Source organism: Neovison vison, chromosome 7 (assembly GCF_020171115.1).
Source record: "Neovison vison isolate M4711 chromosome 7, ASM_NN_V1, whole genome shotgun sequence".
Classification (NCBI taxonomy): Eukaryota; Metazoa; Chordata; class Mammalia; order Carnivora; family Mustelidae; genus Neogale; species Neogale vison.
In genome coordinates this window covers 106823282-106846211 of record NC_058097.1, presented here as the reverse complement: position 1 = coordinate 106846211, position 22930 = coordinate 106823282, and the positions used below count along the sequence as shown (strand labels likewise).

Sequence of the window (22930 nt, the reverse complement as noted above, 5' to 3'; positions counted from 1 at the left end):
TCAGGCTTCAGGCCAGCCGATCTCCGTGCATGGTGCACCGCCCCTGGGAGCCCCCAGAGGCCTGGGCCTGCCTCTGCCACTCTCACTGGTCCAAACCAGGAAAACAATACTATTACTAATAACAACAACTACTTTGTCGTGCTAACTCTGCGCCAGGCGTTTTACTACTCATGCCATGAGCAACCCCCATGTTTCAAAGGAGAAACCGAGGCTCAGAGCTAGGCTAAGCTGATTGCAAGGCCCAGTGACCCAGCTTGGCTGTGGTCAGACAGGAAGCACACTTACGATGAACCCTTCCACTACAGGGCCCAGCCCTCCCACTTGCCCAAAGGCTTGCTAGAGCCTTCTCCTGCCAGGCACCCCTGGACCAGAGCTCTGGATCTTAGCTTGCTGTCTCCAGCGGTGGCCCTAGGTGTCCCAGTCCGGGGTCTGGTGCTCTGAGATGGATCAGAGTGGGGGATGTTTGTAGGGAAGGGCTCTCTTCCCTGAGACAGGCAGAGGAGGTGTGAACTTTGCCCCTAAACCTGGCTCAGGCCCAGAATTATCAGCAGGGTCTCTGGGACATTTGTCCCTGGCTCGGGGGTTCCCTAGGCCTCCTTTCTCCCAACAACTCGTAGCTCCCATCCTCCCTTCTGTACTGGGTGGGGCACCAGTACAGAACAGCCTCTCCAGACGGCTGCCCCAGCCCCGGTCTGCCGTCAGCTGCCACGTTGTCTTGGGTCACAAAAGTCCAAGAGGCCTCTTGAGAATGTGTCACCTTCCAGCGTGGAGTCACACTGGGGAGGGAGCTGGGGAGAGCAGCCTGCTGGGGGTTTAAATGTCTGGCTGGCTCTGAGATCCAGTCAGTTTCGACAGCAGCACAGGTGAGCTGTCCAAGAGCCTCTCTTCTGGGCCTCCTGTGACCCCAGGAAGGATCCAGTGCAGTGCGAGTCTCTTCCAGCCCAGCGAGAAGCCCAGGATGTTCCTGAAGGCTGTGGTCCTGACCCTGTCCCTGGTGGCTCTCACTGGTGAGTAGCCTTTGGAAGAGGCTTTCAGGCAGGACCCATCTGCTGCATAAAGCGGGCAGGATGGAGAATCCGGAGCCCAGGCAAGAGGACGGTTCCAAACGCCTGTCATCCCCCGGCTGGACACAGAAGGCTGCCCACCTGCCATGTGGTTCATAGGAGGGCTGGCCTCTGCCCAGCATTCTGCCCCCTGGCTCTGGTGCTTTCCCAGTGTTACATGCCCCTGTAGCTTTTAATGAGGGAAGCGCGGGAGTTGAGGGCGTCAGTGGCTGGGCTCCCCCGCTGTAGCCGGTCTGCAGCTCAGGGCTGCTGCGGAGGGACAAGGAAGGAGGTGGGTCCTCAGGAATCTCTCTGTTTCCTGCCCAGGTGCCCGGGCTGAGGTCAGTGCTGACCAGGTGGCCACTGTGGTGTGGGACTACTTTAGTCAACTGAGCAACAATGCCAAGGAAGCTGTGGAACATCTTCAGAAGACGGAGCTCACCCAGCAGCTCAAGTAAGAGGGGCACGGCTCGCGGGGCGGCTTGCAATGGGATGGCAAGGGCTGGGCTCAGAGGCTGGAGACCTGAGCGTAGGATACCCACTGCCCTGCCACTAAACTCTCCCGGGGACCCTGAGGTCTCCAGATCTTCGATCCACATATGCAACAGGGGGTTAGACTAATAATCCCTGAGGAATCTTCCTGCTTGAACTTTCTAGAGTGTGACAGATGGCCACATGCTAGCATTGAGAGTCACGGGAGAAAAAGAGGGAGGGAAATGTCATGGGAACTGGGTCCTAAGACATTCCAGAAGGATGGGAGCCTGTGAAATCATGGGAAAGGAAGTGGGGATATTTGGGAAGCCTCTGAGGTTAGGCACGTGGAAGGAAACTAGTATTTTGAATCCCTCAAAGACTGGAAGCGGTCCAGAGCATAACATTCTGTTAATGAATGTAATCTGTGTCACAGCACACCTGAGCTGGAAGGACTTCAAAGTCTGCCCTTTTTACTTCACAGGCGTGGGGTGGATGGGGCAGGGGGAGTGCCGGGTGGCTGTGACTCAAGGTCAGGGGGGAGAGTCAGAGATGCCCGGTAATAACTTAGTCTATTACATCTACTTTCCCAAACCATGATCTACCTGTGACCTTAATACCCTTAACACTCACCCTTCTCAGGCAGGTGTGTAGGAGATGAGCCGGGCATAAGGAGACAGTCCTGGCGTGTCATGCCAAGTGTAACGGTGGCCCCCTTGTGTCCCTCCCCTGCAGTGCCCTCTTCCAGGACAAGATTGGGCAAGTGAACACCTACACCGACAACCTGCAGAAGAAGCTGGTGCCCTTTGCCACGGAGCTGCACGATCGCCTGAGCAAAGACTCCGAGAAGCTGAAGGAGGAGATCCGGAAGGAGCTGGAGGAGCTGCGCGCCCGGCTGCTGCCCCACGCCACCGAGGTGAGCCAGAAGATCGGGGACAACATGCGCGAGCTGCAGCAGCGCTTCGAGCCGTACGCGGATGAGCTGCGCACCCAGGTCAACACCCACGCCGAGCAGCTGCGGAAACAGCTGACGTCCCATGCGCAGCGCATGCAGAGCGCGCTGCGCCAGAACGTGGACAACCTGCAGGTCTCCCTGAAGCCCTATGCAGATGAGTTGAGGGCCCAGATCGACCAGAACGTTGAAGAGCTCAAGGGACGCCTCACGCCCTACGCGGATGAGCTCAAGGTCAAGATCGACCAGAACGTGGAGGAGCTGCGCCGTAGCCTGGCTCCCTACGCGCAGGACGTGCAGGAGAAGCTCAACCACCAGCTCGAGGGCCTGGCTTTCCAGATGAAGAAGAACGCCGAGGAGCTGAAGGCCAAGATCTCGGCCAACGCCGATGAGCTGCGGCAGAGGCTGGAGCCCGTGGCTGAGGAGGTGCGGGGCAAGCTGAGGGACAACACCCAGGAGCTGCAGAAGTCGCTGACCGAGCTGAGCAGCCAGCTGGACCGGCAGGTGGAGGAGTTCCGCCGCAACGTGGGGCCCTACGGCGAGACCTTCAACAAGGCTCTCCTGCAGCAGGTAGAGGAGCTGAGGCAGAAGCTGGGCCCCTATGCAGGGGATGTGGAAGACCACCTGAGCTTCCTGGAGAAGGATCTGAGGGACAAGGTCAACTCTTTTTTCAGCACCCTCAAGGAGACAGAGAACCAGGATACACTTGTGCCCGCCACCGAGCAGCAGCAGTCGCTGGTCCCTTTAGACAGCTGAGCTGTCCCTGGCGCTCACGCCCTCCCATGGACACCTGCCCAGCCCGGCCCCCTGTCTGTCTGTCTGTCCCAAGGCAGTTCTGGTACAAGCTTGAGGACACATGTCCAGTGCAAAATGACACTACCTCTCACTACTCAATAAAGCTGCTAAAGAACTAGTCCGGTGGCAATGTGACTTCTCACTGTTGGTGCGCCGGGGGTGGGACAAACCCGCCCGCACAGCTTAGCGGGGGCCTGCGGGGGATGCTTAGGGGGACACCAGGGCTGGGGAGATGACACTGCAGGAGGGGCGAGGGCAGGGTGTGCTGAAAGGGGTGGAGGGAGTGCTTTAAAGGGAGGTGGAAAAAGACGTCACCCATCACCCAAAGATGAAATAGGCAGCCAGCTTACATTCCCTTAGCCAAGAGCTGTTTCTGGAATGCCCTCAGTGTGCATGCCACTGTTCCAGGCAGCAGACAGTGAGCAAAAGAGCTTTTGTGGAGCGCGGGTCTGACGCTGTGCTTCACTCAGAGGGGGCCACGGAGGTAAGCTTGACAGGCTCCCTGGCTTTGAAGAGCTCACGGCATAGTGGGGGAGGCTGTCCCTCCTTCCAGAAACTCTCCTGGGCCTTGAACTTGACTTACTTGTGTGAATTTTGGTTTATTCCTCCCCATCTCACTCTCATGATAGAATTGACTCCTGAGGTGAGCCCAGAACCCCCTTGCGCAGAACCCCCATAATGCAGGGGGGATGCCCACCACACAGGGGCGCGGAGGGGGTGGCATTGGGCTGGCTCACATTCGAATCCCAATATCAGGCTCACACGGAAGAAAAAAAAGCTTAGGTGGTAAATTCTTCAGGGCTCATCTCAGAAAGGTGAGGTTTTGCTTTCCACTTTATTTATTTTATATAGTATTTAGGATTTTACCATCCTATTTGGAATTGCTTTCTTGTGGTGGTTATATATATGTGTGTATGTATATGTATAACACATAAAATTCGCCATCTTAACCATTTTTAAGTATAGAATTCAAGGATGTTAATTGCATTCACAATGTTGTACAACTCTTACAGCTCCGTTCCAGATTAACTACCCCAAACAGAAACTCTGTATCCACTAAGCAATTCCCCATTACCTCCCCAACTCCAAGGCCAAGGAAGGGTCTGGGGGCCTGTCCTCCTATACCCACAGCCCCTGGTAACCTTTACTCTATTTTCTGTCTGCTGTGGGGAGTTCCTGTGAGAGTATCATACAATATTTACCCTTTCGTGTCTGGCTTCTTTCACTTAGCATAATGTTTTCAGGTTCATCTGTGTTATAGCTGCACCAGAAAATCCTTCCTTTTTAAAGGCTATATAATGGGGCACCTGGGTGGCTCAGTGGGTTAAAGCCTCTGCCTTCGGCTCAGATCACGATCCTGGGGTCCTGGGATTGAGCCCCATATTGGGCTCTCTGCTTGGTGGGGAGCCTGCTTCCTCTTCTCTCTCTGCCTGCCTCTCTGCCTACTTGTGATTCTGTCAAATAAACAAATGAAGTCTTCAAAAAAAATTTAAAAAAATAAATAAAGGCTGCATAAGACTCCACGTAGCTTCAGACCACATTGTCATCCACTGATTGACTCTCGGGTCGTTTCCACCCTTTGGCTGTTGTGATAATGCCATTGTGTGTAGAAATATCTCAAGTCCCTGCTTTCAGTTCTCCCATGTGGACATCCAGAGTTGGAATTGCTGGGCAGCGTGGTAATTCAGAACTACTCTGGGATCCAGGCTTTACCACGTAGCAAACCCAAGCCCCTAAACCCAGAAGAACCAAGTACTAGAGGCCCCTGCAAGGGTGGGGGAGGGGGTGTTTCCCGGTCCTTGGTGCCGCCCACATCAGTACCTCCCTGAGGAGGACTCTGAGAACCCATCCCAATCTCAGGCCCGAAGCTCTCCCAGCTAACTCTGGCTCCTCAGGTGACCTGGACGCCTCTAGAGGCATAGGTTAGTGTCCCCGAAGGGATGTCAGCCAGCACCGACGTGGGCCAGGCTGAGATGCTAGCCACACACCCGCACCCATCCCCAAAGCTCAAAGGTCAGAAGTCATCTGAAAACGTCAAAGGGGTCACTACCTCCAAGGTGTCTGTGTATGGAACAGCCCTGACTAAGGAAAGGAGAGCCCAGCAAGGCCAAGGAAGGGTCTGGGGGCCTGTCCTCCTGTACCCACAGGGCCTTGTTGCCGTGGAGGAATTGTCCCAGCGCGGTTGAAAGCAGCTCGTGCCGGGGAATGCTCTGTTCTCCCGGTGTTATCATAGGACATGCTGTGTTCCCAGAGCGGAGAGCACAGGCAGGGGCACGCTCTGGGGAGAGAAACAACAAGTGTGGGGTTATTTGGGGACTTCTGTGTCCGAGGAAGACAGAACCATGGTTATCTCGCTGTGTGACAACACATGGCTAATGATGGGGGGGCACAGTCAGAGACCCCAGCACTGACCACGTCAGAGCGGTGAGCATGTGGGCAGCTGGTTCCGAGGTGGGAAGTGAGGGATGTGAGCAGACCCTGAGGTTTGGAGGGACTTGTCTGGTCTCAGTCCAACTCCTTGACACCATCTCTAACACACGAACACAACTCCTCACTCACAGGTACTCCATTCCTCTGTCCATCCCTCTCCAGCCTCCTGCCTGGCCCCAAGACTGATCCTGCTCTCTCGTTCATGCCCTGCACGGTCTCTCTTAGAGCCGGAGGGCTGACCTGTGTGATTAACAGGCTATTGCGGAAGTCATGGCATATGACTCCCGAGGCTGGCTCATCGAGGGCACTGTAGTTTCCACCTTGCTCTCCCTTTGATTGTTGACACTGAGGGAGGATAGGCAGGAAGAGTGGCCCCTTCTCAACAGCCAGCACCAACCTGCCAGCCACACGAGTGAGCCACGTTAGAAACAGACACTTGGGGCGCCTGGGTGGCTCAGTGGGTTAAAGCCTTTGCCTTCGGCTCAGGTCATGATCCTAGGGTCCTGGGATCGAGCCCCGCATCAGAATTTCTGCTCAGCAGGGAGCCTGTTTCCCTTCCTCTCTCTCTGCCTGCCTCTCTGTCTGACTTGTGATCTCTGTCTGTGAAATAAATAAATAAAATCTTTAAAAAACAAAACAAAAATAAAAACAGATGCTTGGCCAGACCTTCGGAGGCCTAGACCCCCAGGCTATGTCCTGCCTGAGACCTCGTGACAGATCCTGAACCAGAACCACACAGCCTGGCCACACACCCACAGGAACTGGGAGGGATCCTGTGATGTTAAGTTTTGGGCTGATTTGTTATGCAGAGTAGCTAACTGGTACACATGCCTCACACAGGGCTGGGCACCTGGGCACCTAGTCAGCTGGTGAGGGGATGGGTCTTACTCAGTATCTGATACCTCCACAGACAGGCAGCTTACCATCTTCCCGAACAACTGATTTATCCTTGAACGACTCTTTTACAGATTATTAAAATCACACTTGATCTTTCTCGATACGGCTTTGGTGGTATTTGTATTTCTCTTTTGAACCACAGAATGAATATAATCTCTTTATATATATGTTCTGCCCACAGGCAATGTACCCAGACGCTCTTTTCATGGAACCCCAAACCTTGTAGACAAAATTGAGCCAGAGGTATGCCATACTCACCGCGGCCTTGGGGTGAACCATTTCGGCTGGTTTCGGAGAGGGTGAAGGTTTGGCCAATCTTGCTTCTTCTCCTATGATCAGTGCTTAGCACAGTGGCCAGAACTGAGTCGGTCCACAATAAATAGTTGTTGAATAAACTAACACATTTAATGAATCTTTGTTTCATGCCCAGTTGCACAGGACAGGTATGTTCACCTTTACCAGGTAATGCTGAGTTGTTTTGTAAGATGATCGCACCGCTTTTTCTTTCTCTCTTCCTATAATAGGAAACTTCTGGACAAGTCTTCTGATTTTCTTACCTTTTCTCTCATGTCTTGCTGCTATGCATGCTTTCCATTCTGGGAGACTTTGTCAGCCTCTATCCAGTTTTCTTGTTTCTGCAATCACATATTTATTTATTATTTATTGAAAGATTTTTATTTTTTTGTCAGAGAGAGAAAGTGAGTGAACACAAGCGGGGAGTGTCCAGAAGAGGGACAAGCAGGCTCCCTGCAGAGTGGGGAGCCTGGTGCAAGGCTTGATCCCAGAGCCCCGGGTTCATGACCTGAGCCAAAGGCAGATGCTTAACGACTGAGCCACCCAGGTGCCCCTGCAATCACGTGTTTAATTTGCAATCACGTGTTTAATTTGCAAGAGCTTTTATTTTATTTTATTTTTTTATTTTTACTTTATTTATTTGACAGAGAAAGATCACAAGTAGGCAGAGAGGCAGGCAGAGAGAGAGAGAGAGGAGGAAGCAGGCTCTCCGCCGAGCAGAGAGCCCAATGTGGGACTCGATCCCAGCACCCCGAGATCATGACCTGAGCCAAAGGCAGTGGCTTAACCCACCGAGCCACCCAGGCACCCTGCAAGAGCTTTTAAAACATTCCATGAATGTTCTTCTATAATATCCTGTTCTTGTTTGATCCATGTAATGTATTTAACTCTTTGATGATATTCATGGCATCTTTAAATGTTCTTTCTGCGTAGCTACGGTTTTCTTCAAGTTCTTTTTTAGAATGGTTGTTTGTTTTGGGTCCCTCTCTTTCACGACCTTGGATAACTGGTCATTTTGCTTGTCTGCTTAAATCTAAGGTGGGGATTTTAAAGCTGATGTGAAGTTCCCAGCACATGAGTGGTCTAGTTGACTGTGAGCATTACTGTTAGGTGATCCACTGGAATATTTAATTGGGGAATGCCTAGTGTGAAAAAAATTAGGTATTTCCTTTTGAGTTGGTCCTGGGTCCTTGGGAAGTTTCTCCCACTCTTCTGCCTGGAGAGTAAAGGCCTGGATACCCGTGTTCCTGGGGCTAAGTGGAAGGAGATGGATGGGGCTCCACATTCAGAGGGCGTCCTTTGGTTCAATCCCTCTGTGTCTAGTATGGCAACCCTGTTCTCAACTCTGCCTAGCATTCTTTCCCCTTTTGGAAATTAAAATTCCATTCTTCTGCCAAGGTGACGTAAGGGAGCTAAAGTTTCTCCTGCTTTTTAAAATAATTTCAACTAGGAGCGCCTGGGTGACTCAGTGGCTTAAATGTCTGCCTTCGGCTCAGGTCATGATCTCAGGGTCCTGGGATGGAGCCCCGCATCGGGCTCCCTGCTCAGCGGGGAGCCTGCTCCTCCCTCTCCCTCTGTTGCTCCCCCTGCTTGTGCTCTCTCTCTGTCAAGTAAATAAATAAAATCTTAAAAAAAGAAACCCTGTACTCTCTTTTATTAATTTTTTAAAACATTTTATTTATTTATTTGACATAGAGAGACACAGTGAGAGAGGGAACACAAGCTGGGGGATGGTCAGAGGGAGAAGCAGGCACCCCCTGCCAAGCCGGCAGCCCAGATGCGGGACTCGATCCCAGGACCCCAGGATCATGACCTGAGCCGAAGGCAGCCGCTTAATGACTGAGCACCCAGGTGCCCGCCCCCCCCACCCCACCCCGTACTCTCTTTTTAAAAAAATATGGAAGAATACACAAGAGCTGATGGTAGAATTGTGGGTGATTATGTATATTTTTGCTTCTCTGTATTTTATACTTTCTCTACATTATACTTTTTAAAAAAAAATTAACAAAATAAAAAGCTACTGATGTAAGTTAATATTTTAATAGACAGGACTTCCTATTTACACATGTCAGGCTCTCTTGATCCCAGCCATAGATCTGGTCGGGCCACCAGGAGCTTACATTTTTGGGCTGCCTCCCCTTGATCTAGGCAAAATTGCCATGGGTCAGGGACTTTCTGAGACAGTTCCAAGTTCCCTGTATATAAAGTCCCATAGAGATAGTCGATTAGCAGCTCAGTGTTTGGAAAAGCTTTACCTTCCCTCTGAGTCTGGTGTGTTTCCTTCTTCGGATGATGACAATTAGGTAACTTACTGAATTTCCCTCTTCCTCTGTTTCCACAAAACCCAAAACCAATGTGGAAATCAACGGTTACCACCGGGTCTTCCCTGATGGCCTCTGTGCTCATGTCTTTTAGGTCTTGTGCTTTGTCAGGTTCTCCGATTTTCTGCTATTAATTTTATTTTCACTGGTTCTAAGGGTCTCCCCCTTCCACCATCATCATCATCGTCGTCTAAATTTCCCCTGCCCGTAGCCTCAGATCTTTGGGGATGAAAAAGGATAGAGGTAAACAAAACCCAAACAGATAAACAATCAGAACTCTTATCTCTGTTGGCACGCCATGACTGTGTTGACTCAGAGTGTGCCTAGGACATTCTGTGGTCTTACAGTCTACGTCACTGGCCTCACCTAGCTGTTGTGCCATCAGCAAATGATCCAGACACAAACATCGCGCTGCGGGACATCTCTCCGTCGTGATGGGTCATGGACAGCGGAGGATCAACAGACCATCGTGACAAGGCTAAAGACCTAGGGACCTGCCGTTCTGGCTGTAGCTAGTGTTGGTTCCAGCTCTGTGGGCATGGGAGGGGGGGCACGTTAAGTGTGGGATGGGACGAGGAGAGAGAGGTGGACTCCGCTCCCCACGGTAACTGGACTTGGCTGTCCCTCCCCTGGCTGGCCCTGAGCTACTGTCTCTGTGTCCATATCGGCTTACATATGGATCCTGGCTTCTCCGCGTTTCGAAAGTCCTCTTTCTCCCAAATCATAAACCGCCTTGGGGTGAGGGGGCAGGACCTGGCTTTCTTCTGAGCACAGTGGGTTCCTGGCATCTCCTAGTAAGGACTGCAGGGCTCTGTTGTGGTTCCAGTCCCCGTAGCAGGGTTCTCTCAGCCCGAGCATCAGGTGGTGTGTGGAGCACGGACTCCAGAGTCAGACACACCTGGGTTTCGCACACGGCAAGGCCCTGAGCAAGTTACTGAATCTTTCTGAGTCTCAGTGTCTCCGTAAGTAAAATGAGGATACCAGTACCAGCCTCGGAGCAGTAGAGATTATAAGGGTAAACACCGGGCATGTGGCAGGTGCCCCATAGAGGGGTCATGGTGATCAAGTGTTTCAGATCTGTCAGGCCTCTGTTGGGCCTGACTCTGAAAACAGGGAGACTTGCAGGTGTGCCCAGGCTACCTTCCCGGGCTGCTCTGCTGCTGAGCGCCGGCCGGACCCTTCCCTGTTTTCCACCCTCAACCCGCGCCCCCGACCCCAGCTATGACCACGCAGCTTCCTACCTCCGTGCCTTTCCTCGCGTCGTGCCTGCTGCTTCTTCCCTCTATCACCCTCTGGACCAAACCCTCCGTGTCTCCAGTCTCACCCAGGGCACACTCTCCACTCCCCGGCCTTTGCTGCAACCTGGTCCTTGCTCAGCTCACCTGCTTCCCCCCACGGCCCTCCTCGGTGGAGGCTGGCCATCCTCAGGCCTGGTTGCTGTTTCCAGACCACCCAATCTTTGCGGCTGCTTCTGTCGGGTTCTGCTCCTTACCTGCCCTGGTTGCTGAGTGCCTCGTTTCCTGAGCCGTGGGCACCTGCCTCCTACTGGACTACCTGTGTCTTCTCTTAGGAGCTCGCCTTTGTCCTGGAGACATCAAAATCCGTGTAAAAATGTGACCAAACACGCGTGTGTTGGAGGACCCGGAGCAGTTCTGCCTCTAGCCCGTTTCTCTCACACATCCCCGGGGCCATGCACGCTCCCAGGGGCCCTGGGGCGCTGCCTCCCTCGCTGCCCTCTTGGGCTCTACTTAACCCTCCGTCCTGCCCAGGACCTCAAGTCTCTCCCAGTTGCCTGGGACCCTGGGACCCCTTGTCTCTTTCTTTCCTCTGGCAAAACCTCGTTCAGAAGAAAACAGGCTTCTGCTTTTCTAGCTTCACCTTGTGGGGCCCCGTTAGAGAACATTCTGGTCAGATTGATGCTGCCATGAATTCAAGGCCTCCAGCTTTCAGTGGCTTCGTGGCTAGGGTCCAGTCAGCCTTCTGGGAATTCCCGCCCAATCCTCTCTCTCATGCCCCAAAGCAGCGACCCTACGTCTCTGCTCAGGTCCCTTCCCTTCTTCACTTCTGCTCAGGGCTCCATAGCCCAGCTATTTTTTTTTTTAAGGTTTTATTTATTTATTTGCAAGAGAGAGAGATCGAGAGAGAGAGCACACAAGCAGGGGGAGAACCAGGCAGAGGGAGAAGAAGACACCCAGCCAAGCAGGGAGTCCGATGCGGGACTCGATCCCAGGACCCCAGGATCACGACCTGAGCCAAAGGCAGACGCTTGACCAACTGAGCCACGCAGGCGCCGCTGTCTTAGAATGTGTCCTCCAAGAAATAAAATGTGGTAGACACAGCGCAAGTCCTTGCCCCACGCCCCTGCCCCCGTCTATTTGCTTTCCCTCCCCAAGGCCATCAGGAGTCTGAAGGTGGTGAGTCTCTTTTCCACCCCAAGTTTTTATTCTTTTATAGATATATTTATGGAGCCAAATTTATGAACAGTGCCGTTTCACATGCTGTAAAAATTCACGTAAACAGTATAAAATTATTTGCATCGTCTTGCAATTTGCTTTCTTTCACTTTACGTTATGCTTTGGGGATATAGTCATCTCTCCCTGTAATGCGTTACTGTTACCAGCAAATACAGTGCTCCGTTCTGTGAATATACCAGAATTTATTCATCCCTCTATTGATGGGCACTTCTGTTTTCTGGGTTTTTTTTCTTCAGTTTATTTTATTATTATTATTTTTCTCTTACAAATAATACTTGGATTTCCCTTGAGGCTTAGTATGTACTAAATTATGGTGAGGATTCTGTATTTCCTCAGGTACAGGGTTCTTATACCAAGTTTGTGGCCTATTGTTCACATCTTTTGTTTTTCTGTGATTCTATCTATTTTGAGAAAATGGTACTAAAATTTCTCAGCAAATGTGACAAGTTCTCTTTGAGAGTGAGCGGCTTTTCACTTAATCTGTTTTGAGGTGATGATGTTTGGTATCATTTATCTGGTAAACATTTTTCCCTGTTGTTTCTTTACCTGGTAAATTTTTTCTTTCTGTTGATCCTTTTTGTTCCAAAGCTTATGTGCTCTGATATTATATTGTTATACCTGCTTCCTTTTTGTTAAATTTTGTCTGGTATGGGTTTTTTAAAAAGATTTTATTTTTTTTATCTGATGGAGAGAGAAATCACAAGTAGGCAGAGAGGCAGGCAGAGGGAGAGGAAGGGAAGCAGGCTCCCTGCTGAGCAGAGAGCCCAATGCAGGACTCAATCCCAGGACACTGGGATCATGACCCAAGCTGAAGGCAGAGGCTTAACCCACTGAGCCACCCAGGCAACCCTGGTATGGGTTTTGAAAGTCTCTCCCTCCTGCTATACTTTTTAGCTTTTCTCTGGTGTTATATTTTCAGTATGCCCTTTTAAGTCATGAAAGACAGGAATTTTTGTAAAATTTAATTTTTATTAAAGCGAATTGTCACTAATGACTATAGTAAACCCTATGCCACACTTACTATGTGCCAAACAGTGCTCTGAGCCTATTTCATGTTTTAATATATTAAAATGTTCATTTCCCATAGAACCTATGAGGGAGGTACTATAATTATATCCAGTTTACTAGTAAGGAAACTGAGGCACAGAAAAGTTAAGTAACTTGCATAAGACCACAGAGCTATTGCACATCAGCATTGTAACCCACACTGTCTCACTCCAGAGCTGGTGCTCTGTGGGCTGGTTTTAGGATTACTGACTTCTATCAAATTATTTTGTATCTTCTCATTATCATCGCATTTTTTTTTTGCTTCTTTTGTTCTTGTTTGCCCTTCTATTGGTTTTATTATGTTTCTTTAAAAAATAATTATATGTGGGCACCTGGGTGGCTCATCGCCATTTCCCCTTCTGCATAAATACCTTTTGGCTCTTAGAGAATTCTGTTATTATTCTCTGATTTTCCGGTTTTAGGCTCATCTTATCTTTAGGCTTTGTTTGCCGGTATGGCCAATAAAAATGGGGTTCTCAATTTAGATTTAAAAAAACAAAATAAAATAAAACCCAGTTCCCCAGACATGATATAGGAGGCCAACTGGCACCTGGCAGTTAGGTGTAAAATAAATAAACACATAAGACAACTATCATATGATCTCCCTGATATGAGGAAGTAGTGATGCAACATGGGGGCTTAAGTGGGTAGGAGAAGAATCCATGAAACAAGATGGGATAGGGAGGGAGACAAACCATAAGTGACTCTTAATCTCACGAAACAAACTGTGGGTTGCTGGGGGGAGGGGGGTTGGGAGAAGGGGGTAGGGTTATGGACATTGGGGAGGGTATGTGCTTTTGGGTAAATTGGAAGGGGTGGTGAACCATGAGAGACTATGGACTCTGAAAAACAATCTGAGGGGTTTGAAGTGGCGGAGGGGTGGGAGGTTGGGGTACCAGGTGGTGGGTATCATAGAGGGCACGGCTTGCATGGAGCACTGGGTGTGGTGAAAAAATAATGAATACTGTTTTTCTGAAAATAAATAAATTGGAAAAAAAATAAATAAAAGTTACAACATTCAACAAAAATAAATAAACACATAAAAATGAATAAATAAATAAAAACAAAAATGGTTTTTTTTTTCACATATACACACCTTACACACACACTTTCCAGTTTATTATATCATAGGTCTTATTTAAACTATGATATCATAGCCAGTATTCACAGCATGATTATGTACCTGCAATTCATATGTAGTTTACTATTGTAATTTTCCCAGCATTTTTTTCTGCTTTCAGTAAATAATTGTTTTTTGTTGCTGTTTATTTAGTTTCCTATATGTTTCAATAATTTACCCCGAATTCTTGACCAGTTCCATAAATCTGAGAAATGGAGAGAAGCAGGCTAGGGAGCAAAAATCAAGCATACATATGGAATACACACCCAGAGAGAGAAGCAAACATGGCAAAGTATTAATTACTGTATTATTAACGCACAATTACTGAACCTGGGTGGTGAGAATAACGATGATCACTGTACTTTCAACTTTTCTGTATGTGTGAAAATTTTCGTAGTAAATTAGAAAAAAAAAAAAAAACTGAAGCTGATATGAAGCCTGGAGTCCGTGACTCACTTTAGGATGGACTGTTTCAACAGCAAAGAACCCCCCAAAAGTGTTTCTTTTGGCCTGTTTTCTTGGGGTAGCCAAATTTCTCAGGAGAATGTTCCAGTGTCCCTCCTGGAGGGTAAAGTGTAATCGGCCAGCATTTTGGCCAAAGGAAACGATGGTGTGGAAGAGGGACGCATCCCATAATTTAATATATAAAATTTTTGTTTTTTAAAGATTTTATTTATTTATTTGACATACAGAGATCACAAGCAGGCAGAGAGAGAAGGGAAGCAGGCTCTCTTCCAAGCAGGGAGCCCGATGTGGGGCTCCATCCCAGGACCCTGAGATCACGACCTGAGCCGAAGGCAGAGACTTTAACCACTGAGCCACCCAGGTGCCCCTAATATATAAAATTTTACTTAAATCCTCTTTTTTTTTGTTTTTTTTCATAGGGGAATCCTGGCCCTGATAATACCATGTTTTCTCCACCTTAACCTCTGCAGGGAATAAACTTCTGGTCTCCTGCTGCTTTGGGGAAAGGCCGGAACCCAGCTGAGTGGCATGGGGAGGACGTCTGCTTCTCAAACAGACTTGCAACCAGTTACCCCATCTTGAGCCCCACTGTCACGCGTGCTTCTAGAATAATTTATGGCTGCTAATGTCTGAGCTTCCAGGGCATTCAATAGTACAGATCAGGGAGTTTCTTGGCTTTTCCCATCGCTGATGCAAAATTCATCTTCTCAAGTGTGTGTAGTTATTATCATTTGACCATTTGGAAGCTTTCCAACTTCCAAACTATTTTGTCTCCTATTCTCTTTGTGTGTTTATACATTTTTTTAAAAGTGCCCTTTAATGCTGCTTTATTGGGATTTCAGAAAAGAGCACAGCCTAATGCAGCCCATCAATCCACCATCCTTTACTAAAAGTCAATCTGTTCTTTAGTCTCATTCCCATACACTAGTTTGAAAGTTATACAGTCTTTGTATTCTTTTAATGGGTTATCCCTAACATTTTAATATTCCTGCTTGACCTCACAAAGTCTAAAAGGTAATCAATATCCCCATCTTCTTACTGAATAATGCAAAGACTGCAGAATGCTTTAACTTTGATCTTTGCTTTCCCATTTTCCATGCTACTTGGGTCTAACAGTTTAGGTCCCCCTTGTTTATAACACTTCCTCCAAAATAGCCCCTTCATCGATAAATATTTATCGACGGACCCTACCATGTGACAAGCAGTTTTCCAGATACTGGAAACACAGCAGCAAATGAGACTGAGCTACATTTAAAGGTATTTCATGTTAAGTTGAACTATACGAGCTTGCCAACTTTGACCAATTTTTAGAGGCAAAGAACTAATTTTATATGGTTTAAGTATATGTATGTTTAAATATATTCATGTTTATATAAATTTATATAAAATGATGAATGTACTTTCAATTTCCTAAACGGTTAATAATTTTCTTCTGTCCTCCTGTGTCTATTGTGCTCCATGACTCTCTTAGTTTTGTTTCTTTTTCAGGGAGGATCTGTGAGTGATAATTGCTCTAGGTTCTCCTTTGAGAACTTGAACATGAGTTTACCCAAATATATTTCTTGGCTGGCCATTAAGTTACTTCCAGGTTTTTTTGAAGATATGTTGCTGCTAAGTCAGCTGTCCATTTAATCGTTTTGATTTGTAGATAACCAGTCCTTTCTCTTGGGTTGATTTTAAGATACTCTGTCTTTGATGTTCTTCACATTCACGATAATGTGTCTTGATTTGGATTTTGTTTTCATTTATCCTACACATGACTCAAGGATGGTTCCTGCAACTGAGAATCTAGGTCCCACCTTCAAAATTTCTCAGCTGTCTTCTTGGGAATATTGCCTCCTCCAAAGTCTCTCTTTGTACATTTCTCTTTGTAGAAATCCAAGTAGGCGTATGTTGGGCCTTCCCATTCCACACTCCATGTCTCTTAACTTCCATTTCATATCTTCTTTCTCTTTATCATTCTTTCTGGGTGATTTTCTCAGATTGCCCTTCTAGTTTACTAATTCTTTCTCCAACTGTAGCCAAACAATTTGTTTTTCATCTTAATGACTATATTTCCTACTTCTAGGTGGCCTATTTAATTACTTTTCTTTTTGACAAACAGTGGAATTAGATTATCTTTCAAGACAAAATAATGATTACACAGGTCATTACTAAACATGCTTGGCTATTTCAGTACCATGTTAAATACCCATTCCCCACTTTTTAGTGCATTTGAGGTGTATCTGTTGTCACTGTTCAAGTGGACCTCCCTTTAGCCCTGGTGAGAGGCATATAAACAGTGTACAATGGGTCCATAATGAGCGGTTACTCTATTATTCTGCCTATGTTTCTGGTATGTTCTGGGATGGACCCTGGGATGCTGCTGCATTGAGAAAGACTGCTCCGCCCTCGTTTACACCTGAGTTATTGGCAGTTAAGACAGAAGGACAATCTGTAACAAGTCTGACTTACCACAGATGGTCCCCGACTTATCACAGATGGTCTCCAACTTAAAAGTTTCAACTTATCAATTCTCAACTCTATGATGGTGCAAAAGAGATCTGCAATCAGTAAAAACCAAACTTCAAATTCTGAATTTGGATCTTTTCCCAGGCTAGAGATTCACAGTACGATCCCCTCTCTCGATGCTGGGTAGGGGCAGTGAGCAGTGACTCCCAGTCTTCCCTGCCATCATGAGGGTCAACCTTGGATACACTGCACCCATTCTGCACCCATGCAACCTTCTGTTTTATCACTTTCAGCACACTATTCAATCATTCAGTATTGTTAGGTTAGGAGTAGTAAATATATTTTCTTCTCTTTTTCTTCGAGTTTTTATTTTTAAGTAATCTCTACCCTCAAAGTAGGGTCTTGAACTCAATGCTGAGATCAAGAGTTGCCTACCCCACTAACTGAGCAAGCAAAGCTCAATATATTCAGTTTACGATATGTATTTTCAACTTACAATATTTCCAATTTGAGATGTATTGGGTGTATTGGGATGGAACTATATCATTGGTTGAGAGAACTTTGTATTTAGAATGAGGAGTCACTAATATTCGCTTAAAGAACAGGTCACAAAACAAAGACTGCCTAAGAAATCATCTCATTTGGTGCATGTTGATATTTTATTTAAAAACCATATATTTGTGTATTTCAGGTGTTTATGGCAGAACTGCTCCTACCGAACATTAAAGAAGAACATACCTTTTAATCTTTACAAATCCATTTTAGAATTATTTTTATTCTATATCCAGATTATGTTGGCAATTCCTGGATTAAAAAAAAATCTAAATGGGAAACTCTCTTCTAAAAACTCAGCTGAGAATATCAGATATTAGACAACAAAGAAAGATGAAGAAAAAGGAAAGGCAAGCAGGTTCCTGTGGAAATAATCCGGCTCAAAATACTTCGTATCTGGCCCTTCACACTGTTGGGCAACTAGCACCACTGACCACCTCCAGAACTTTTGCATCTTCACAAACAGAAGCTCTGTGCCACTTTTTGAAAAGGTTAATTAATTTATTTATCTAATTTTAAAGATTTTATTTATTTATTTGACACAGAGAGATCACAAGTAGGCAGAGGGGCAGGCAGAGAGAGAGGAGGAAGCAGGCTTCCTACTGAGCAGAGAGCCTGATGCAGGGCTCGATCCCAGGACCCTGGGATCATGACCCGAGCCGAAGACAGAGGCTTTAACCCACTGAGCCACCCAGGCGTCCCTATTTTATTTGAGAGAGAGAGAGAACATAAGCAGGAGGGACAGAGGGAGATTGAATCTCAGGCAGACTCCTAGAGTCCAACACGGGGCTTCATCTCATGACCATGACACGGGGAAACCCAACTGCCTGTGTTGCTTAGGCGACCCACCGCTCCCACCCCTCCCCTCCACCCCCTACCCCTACCTACCCCACCCACTCTCCCCTCCCCAGATCATTAAACAATGTATCTCTTCCTCCTGCCTCTCCCAGTCCCTGGTAATCTCTATTCTACCTTCTGCCTTGCCTTTGCCCATTTTAAATACTTCATTTGAATGGACGCCTACAAGATTTGTTCTTTATAGTGTCTGGTTTATTTCACATGGCAAAATGTCATCAAGATCCATCCATGTTAGAACATGTGTCAGAATTTCCTTCCCTTTTAAGGCTAAATAATATTCCATTGTGTACATAGCCCACATTTTGTTTATCTACTCATCTGCCAATGGTCACTTGAGGCTGTTTCCCCCCTTTTGACTCTTGTGAAGAGTGCTGCTATGAACACAGGGGTACAGCTATCTGTTCCAATTTCTGCTTTCAGTTCCTTTGGGTATTGACCCGAAAGTGAAATCGCTGGATTGTATGGCGATTCTAACTAATCCTAACTAATTCAAACCACACCTGAAAAAAAGAAGAGAGAGAATGTAAGTTCCCCAAGGGATAAGCTATTTCGGACAGAGGGAGGAGCGTGGAGGGAGGCTCAGGGTCTTGAAAGAGAGGGCATGCTCAGGGAATGCCAAAGGTGTGGTGTGGGAGGAGATGAGACGGGAGTGGGTTGGGACAAGCCATGGCAGAGCCAGGCAGAGGATGCCCGGAGTAGGCAGGACTTTGGCAGAGACACCTGCCTGACACTATGCATAAGATCACGGTGAGAAGCAGGCGTGGCTGTGATGTGACTGGTAGTGGAAATGGAAGACGGGGGACCCATTCAAGATACATTCAGAAGCAACATTCAGGAGTTCCTGAACATGTGTTTAAATATATGGAGTAGGCGTGTCATCAAAGGTCTGGGCTCTTGGGCTTTCCCTCCTCAGAGGCCCTAGGGGTGCAGTTCAGCCTTTCCCGTGGGAAGAAGCCTCCTCTTGCTCCAATTCTTTGGGCCCACTGTCCCTGCCTCTGATGCCTCTCACGGCCTTCACCCTGTCACATCTGACTTCCCTGTGTCCCAGGATTATTTCATAAACTGGAAGATGGGAGCACTCTTTTTTTTTTTTTTAAGACTTATTTATTTGACAGAGAGAGATCACAAGTAGGCAGAGAGGCAGGCAGAGAGAGAGCGAGAGAGAGAGGAGGAGGAAGCAGGCTTCCTGCCTAGCAGACAGCCTGATGCGGGACTCGATCCCAGGACCCTGAGATCATGACCTGTGCTGAAGGCAGAGGCTTAACCCACTGAGCCACCCAGGCGCCCTGAGATGGGAGCACTCTTAACCCTATAAATGCTGGCTGTTTCCAGGCCATGGGAGGGCGTGTAGTGAGGCTGTCCAGAGCCGCTGGGGTTCAGGCTGGCCCCTGGCCACTGGCCCCGTCTGGCTGGGGCACCATGCCCTACTCTGGGCAGCTGAGTAAGAGCGGGGCCCTCCGAGGACAGTCTTTCCTCTGTTGGTGGGCCAGCCAGTGGGTCAGTGGGAAGGGTGAAGGTCATGGGGCTTGGTGGGGGTGGATCTGGGTGAGGAGTTCAGCCTCACTCCTTGATAAATCTTTCCAGGTGGCACCTTTCTGCTAGAGCAGCCCCCTGATACCAGGGCACTCATTAACCCTCTGGGTGCCAGGGAAGGGCGGGAGGTGAGCCCTAGGGGGCAGCTGAGGTCAGCTGTCTTTGAACCTCCACGTGGTATTTACTCAGGGCAATTGTTGCCAGAGGCCCAGGCCCCTGGAGTATAAAGCCGAATGTCTGCTCTCTGTGCCCAGAACTGAGCAGGTGAGCCATGCTGGGTGGAGGCACGCAGGTCAGAATCTGCAGGAAGGGGATTGCTGGGGTCTCGGCAGCGGGCTCGGGGTGGGAACTGAGAATGAAGGACATCCTCTTGGAGCACTGGGCCAAAGTTGTTTCTTCCCCTTGGGATCCCACTCCCAGCTGTGGAGTGGGAGGGAGGGAGACAGGTGAGCAAGGCAATGACAGCATAAGTGGCTGAAGTTGCAGCTCGTGGGGTCTTGGGAGGGCGGTTGGGGAAATGCTACAAAGCAGTTTGAGCTCCACACTCCGTGTTGTATGATCCAGGTGAAAAAGACCCTTCTCTCTCCCCGAGATACCCTTTCCCTCCCAGCCTCACTTAGATCAGTCCTCGTTAGCCCCGGCAGCTCTGTGCTCCCCACATCTCAGGGAAAGGTTGACAGATTTGGGGCAAGTTGGCCCTGGAGCAGGGCCCTCTGGGGCAAAGCCAGGAGATGTCCTTCCTTTGTTTCTTCACTGTAACCCTAACCAGCCTTGGTTCACCTTCTTTCTGAGTAGACAACAGCAAGCATGGTTGCGGTTCTGACCTGGGCTCTGGCTCTGCTCTCAGGTGAGTCTCCAACCCTGACTTCAGTGTGGAGGTGTGGGTGGAGGCTGGACTGAGGGGCCCCATATCCATCCCCGGGGTGGCGGGGGCGGGGGGGAACCCAGCCTCTAACCACCCCATCCCTCTCCAGTGTTTGCAACTGTCCAGACACAGAAAGGCTTTTGGGACTACCTCAGCCAGAGCAGCAGGGACAAAGGCAAGACCGCGCGGGTCCAGCAGCAGAAGCTGGCATGGGAACCCATGTGAGTGGGGTGTGGGTGCGGGAAGGAGACAGCCTAGCAGTGGGATGGTGTGCTACCTCTGATTCCTCAACCTCCTCAGTCCTCACTGGCACAGAGGAATGGAGTTGCGCTACTTCTGCCTCCTCCTAGCCTTCCTGGGCAGTGCAGCCCCCTCCACCCTCAGCATCACCCCCACCTCTGCCCTGATCTCACCATAGCCGCTGCCCCCTGCGCACTGAGGCATGGGACCTGGGAGATGTGAAGGGACCCTCCCCCCAAACAGCCCCCAGAATGAAAGGAGTGTGTGAGTGTCCAGGTGCCTCTGTGTTTCCTTGGGCAGCATTGGTCTGGATTTGCACATGTCATATGTTTACACTTCTGTGTACGGAGTCGTGTGGTTGGCCTGCAGCTAGGACTGGAGCCCAGCCTCTGGGGCCACCGCCCTGCGCCCTTGGTCTCCCCAGGATATCAGTGAGGGATGTCTCTGGGGTAAAGGTGGGGCTAGCAATATGACAGTCTGGATGTCTGTCGCCCTCCCCAGGAGCCTGAAAGACAGCCTTGAGCAAGACCTCAGCAATTTGGACAAGTTTCTGGACAAGCTGGGGCCTCTCAGCGGGCAGGCGAGGGAGCCTCCCCGGCTCCCACACGACCCTGTGGGCATGCGGCAGCAGCTGCAGGAGGAGCTGGCGGAGGTGAGGGCGCGCCTGGAGCCCTACATGGTGGAGGCGCACCAGCAAGTGGGCTGGAATCTGGAAGGCTTGCGGCAGCAGCTGAAGCCCTATACCGTGGAGCTGATGGAGCAGGTGGCACTGCGCGTCCAGGAGCTGCAGGAGCAGTTGCGCGTGGTCGGAGAGGGCACCAAGGCTCAGTTGCTGAGCGGCATGGACGAGGCGCGGGGCCTGCTGCAGGAGCTGCAGAACCGCGTGGTTCATCACACCGGCCGCGTCAAGGAGCTCTTCCACCCCTATGCCCAGCGTCTGGTGACCGGCATCGGGCGCCACGTCCAGGAGCTGCACCGCAGCGTGGCTCCACATGCCGTAGCCAGCCCCGCGCGCCTCAGCCGCTGCGTGCAGACGCTCTCGCGCAAGCTCACGGTTAAGGCCGAGGCTCTGCACGCGCGCATCCAGCAGAATTTAGACCAGCTGCGGGACGAGCTCAGCGCTTTTGCCGGAGCTGGCGGTGACGGTGCGGAGGAAGGGGCCAACCCCGACCCCCAGATGCTGTCCCAGGAGGTGCGCCAGCGACTCCAGGCTTTCCGCCACGACACCTTCCTGCAGATCGCCGACTTCACCCGTGCCATTGACCAGGAGACGGAGGAGGTTCAGCTGCAGCTGGCACCGCCCCCGCCAGGTCACAATGCCTTCGCTCCAGAGTTTCTCCAAGCTGAGAGCAGCGAGGCCGGGAGCAAGCTGCAGGCCCGTCTGGAAGACCTGTGGGAAGACATCAACTACAGCCTTCATGACCGTGGTCTTCGTCATCTAGAAGAGCCCTGAGGGTCTACTGATCCAGACTCATTTCCCGGCTCCTTGTCTAAGCCCAGGATCTGAGCCCCTGGCGTAGCTCAGTCCTTGAGCGTGGCCTGTTGGGCAGAGGGTGGAGGGCCCTGCACAGGATAGGCGAGGTCACCCAAGGGGACTGTTGTCCCTGGCAATCCAGCCTCCTGCGATTCCCCCATCCAGATGCATTACACTCACCAGGCTTTGCAAACCCAGCTTCCCGTGTTCATTTGGGAATCCTCATGAGTTACTCCATTCCAGGATGGTGGGAGTGGGGAGGGAGAGAGGCACTCTGTGCACAGGTAATTAGGAGCAATGCAAGCCTGTTGCCATGGTGCTGAAGCCTGGGCCTCTTCTTCCTGGGGCTTGACTCTGATCCCTTCTGGCCCCCTGGTGGCCACTGCTACCGCTGGTCTAGGGGAGAGGAGCTCTTTTCTCCCCAGGGCTGCCATGACAGCTTCTTTGGGGGGAAGAGAAGGGAGAAAGGAGGAAAATATGATGAGAGCGTGTGAAGATGTGCACATGTTATCTCTGCTGGCTCTGATGCTGGTGGGTACAAATGGTGGGGGTTGCGATGGGAGGGAGCAGAGCCTGCATTTTCCTTCCATAACTCTACATCTAAACAGCTGACAAAGCCCTCCATACTGTGGGAGCTTCTTAAAGCCT

General features: G+C 49.6%; 2 protein-coding genes across 2 annotated transcripts; both read left to right on the top strand.

Moving 5' to 3' along the window:
- Positions 1-866: 866 nt before the first annotated feature.
- Positions 867-3263, top strand: APOA4 (apolipoprotein A4). The gene is made up of 3 exons (XM_044260623.1): positions 867-1007; positions 1371-1497; positions 2250-3263. The coding sequence occupies exons 1-3, from the start codon at positions 959-961 to the stop codon at positions 3220-3222; spliced, it is 1149 nt and encodes a 382-aa protein (XP_044116558.1). The 5' UTR covers positions 867-958; the 3' UTR covers positions 3223-3263.
- A 15341-nt stretch (positions 3264-18604) lies between these two features.
- On the top strand, positions 18605-22261 carry APOA5 (apolipoprotein A5). The gene is made up of 4 exons (XM_044260622.1): positions 18605-18693; positions 20499-20550; positions 20678-20789; positions 21310-22261. The coding sequence occupies exons 2-4, from the start codon at positions 20511-20513 to the stop codon at positions 22259-22261; spliced, it is 1104 nt and encodes a 367-aa protein (XP_044116557.1). The 5' UTR covers positions 18605-18693; positions 20499-20510.
- Positions 22262-22930: the final 669 nt, after the last annotated feature.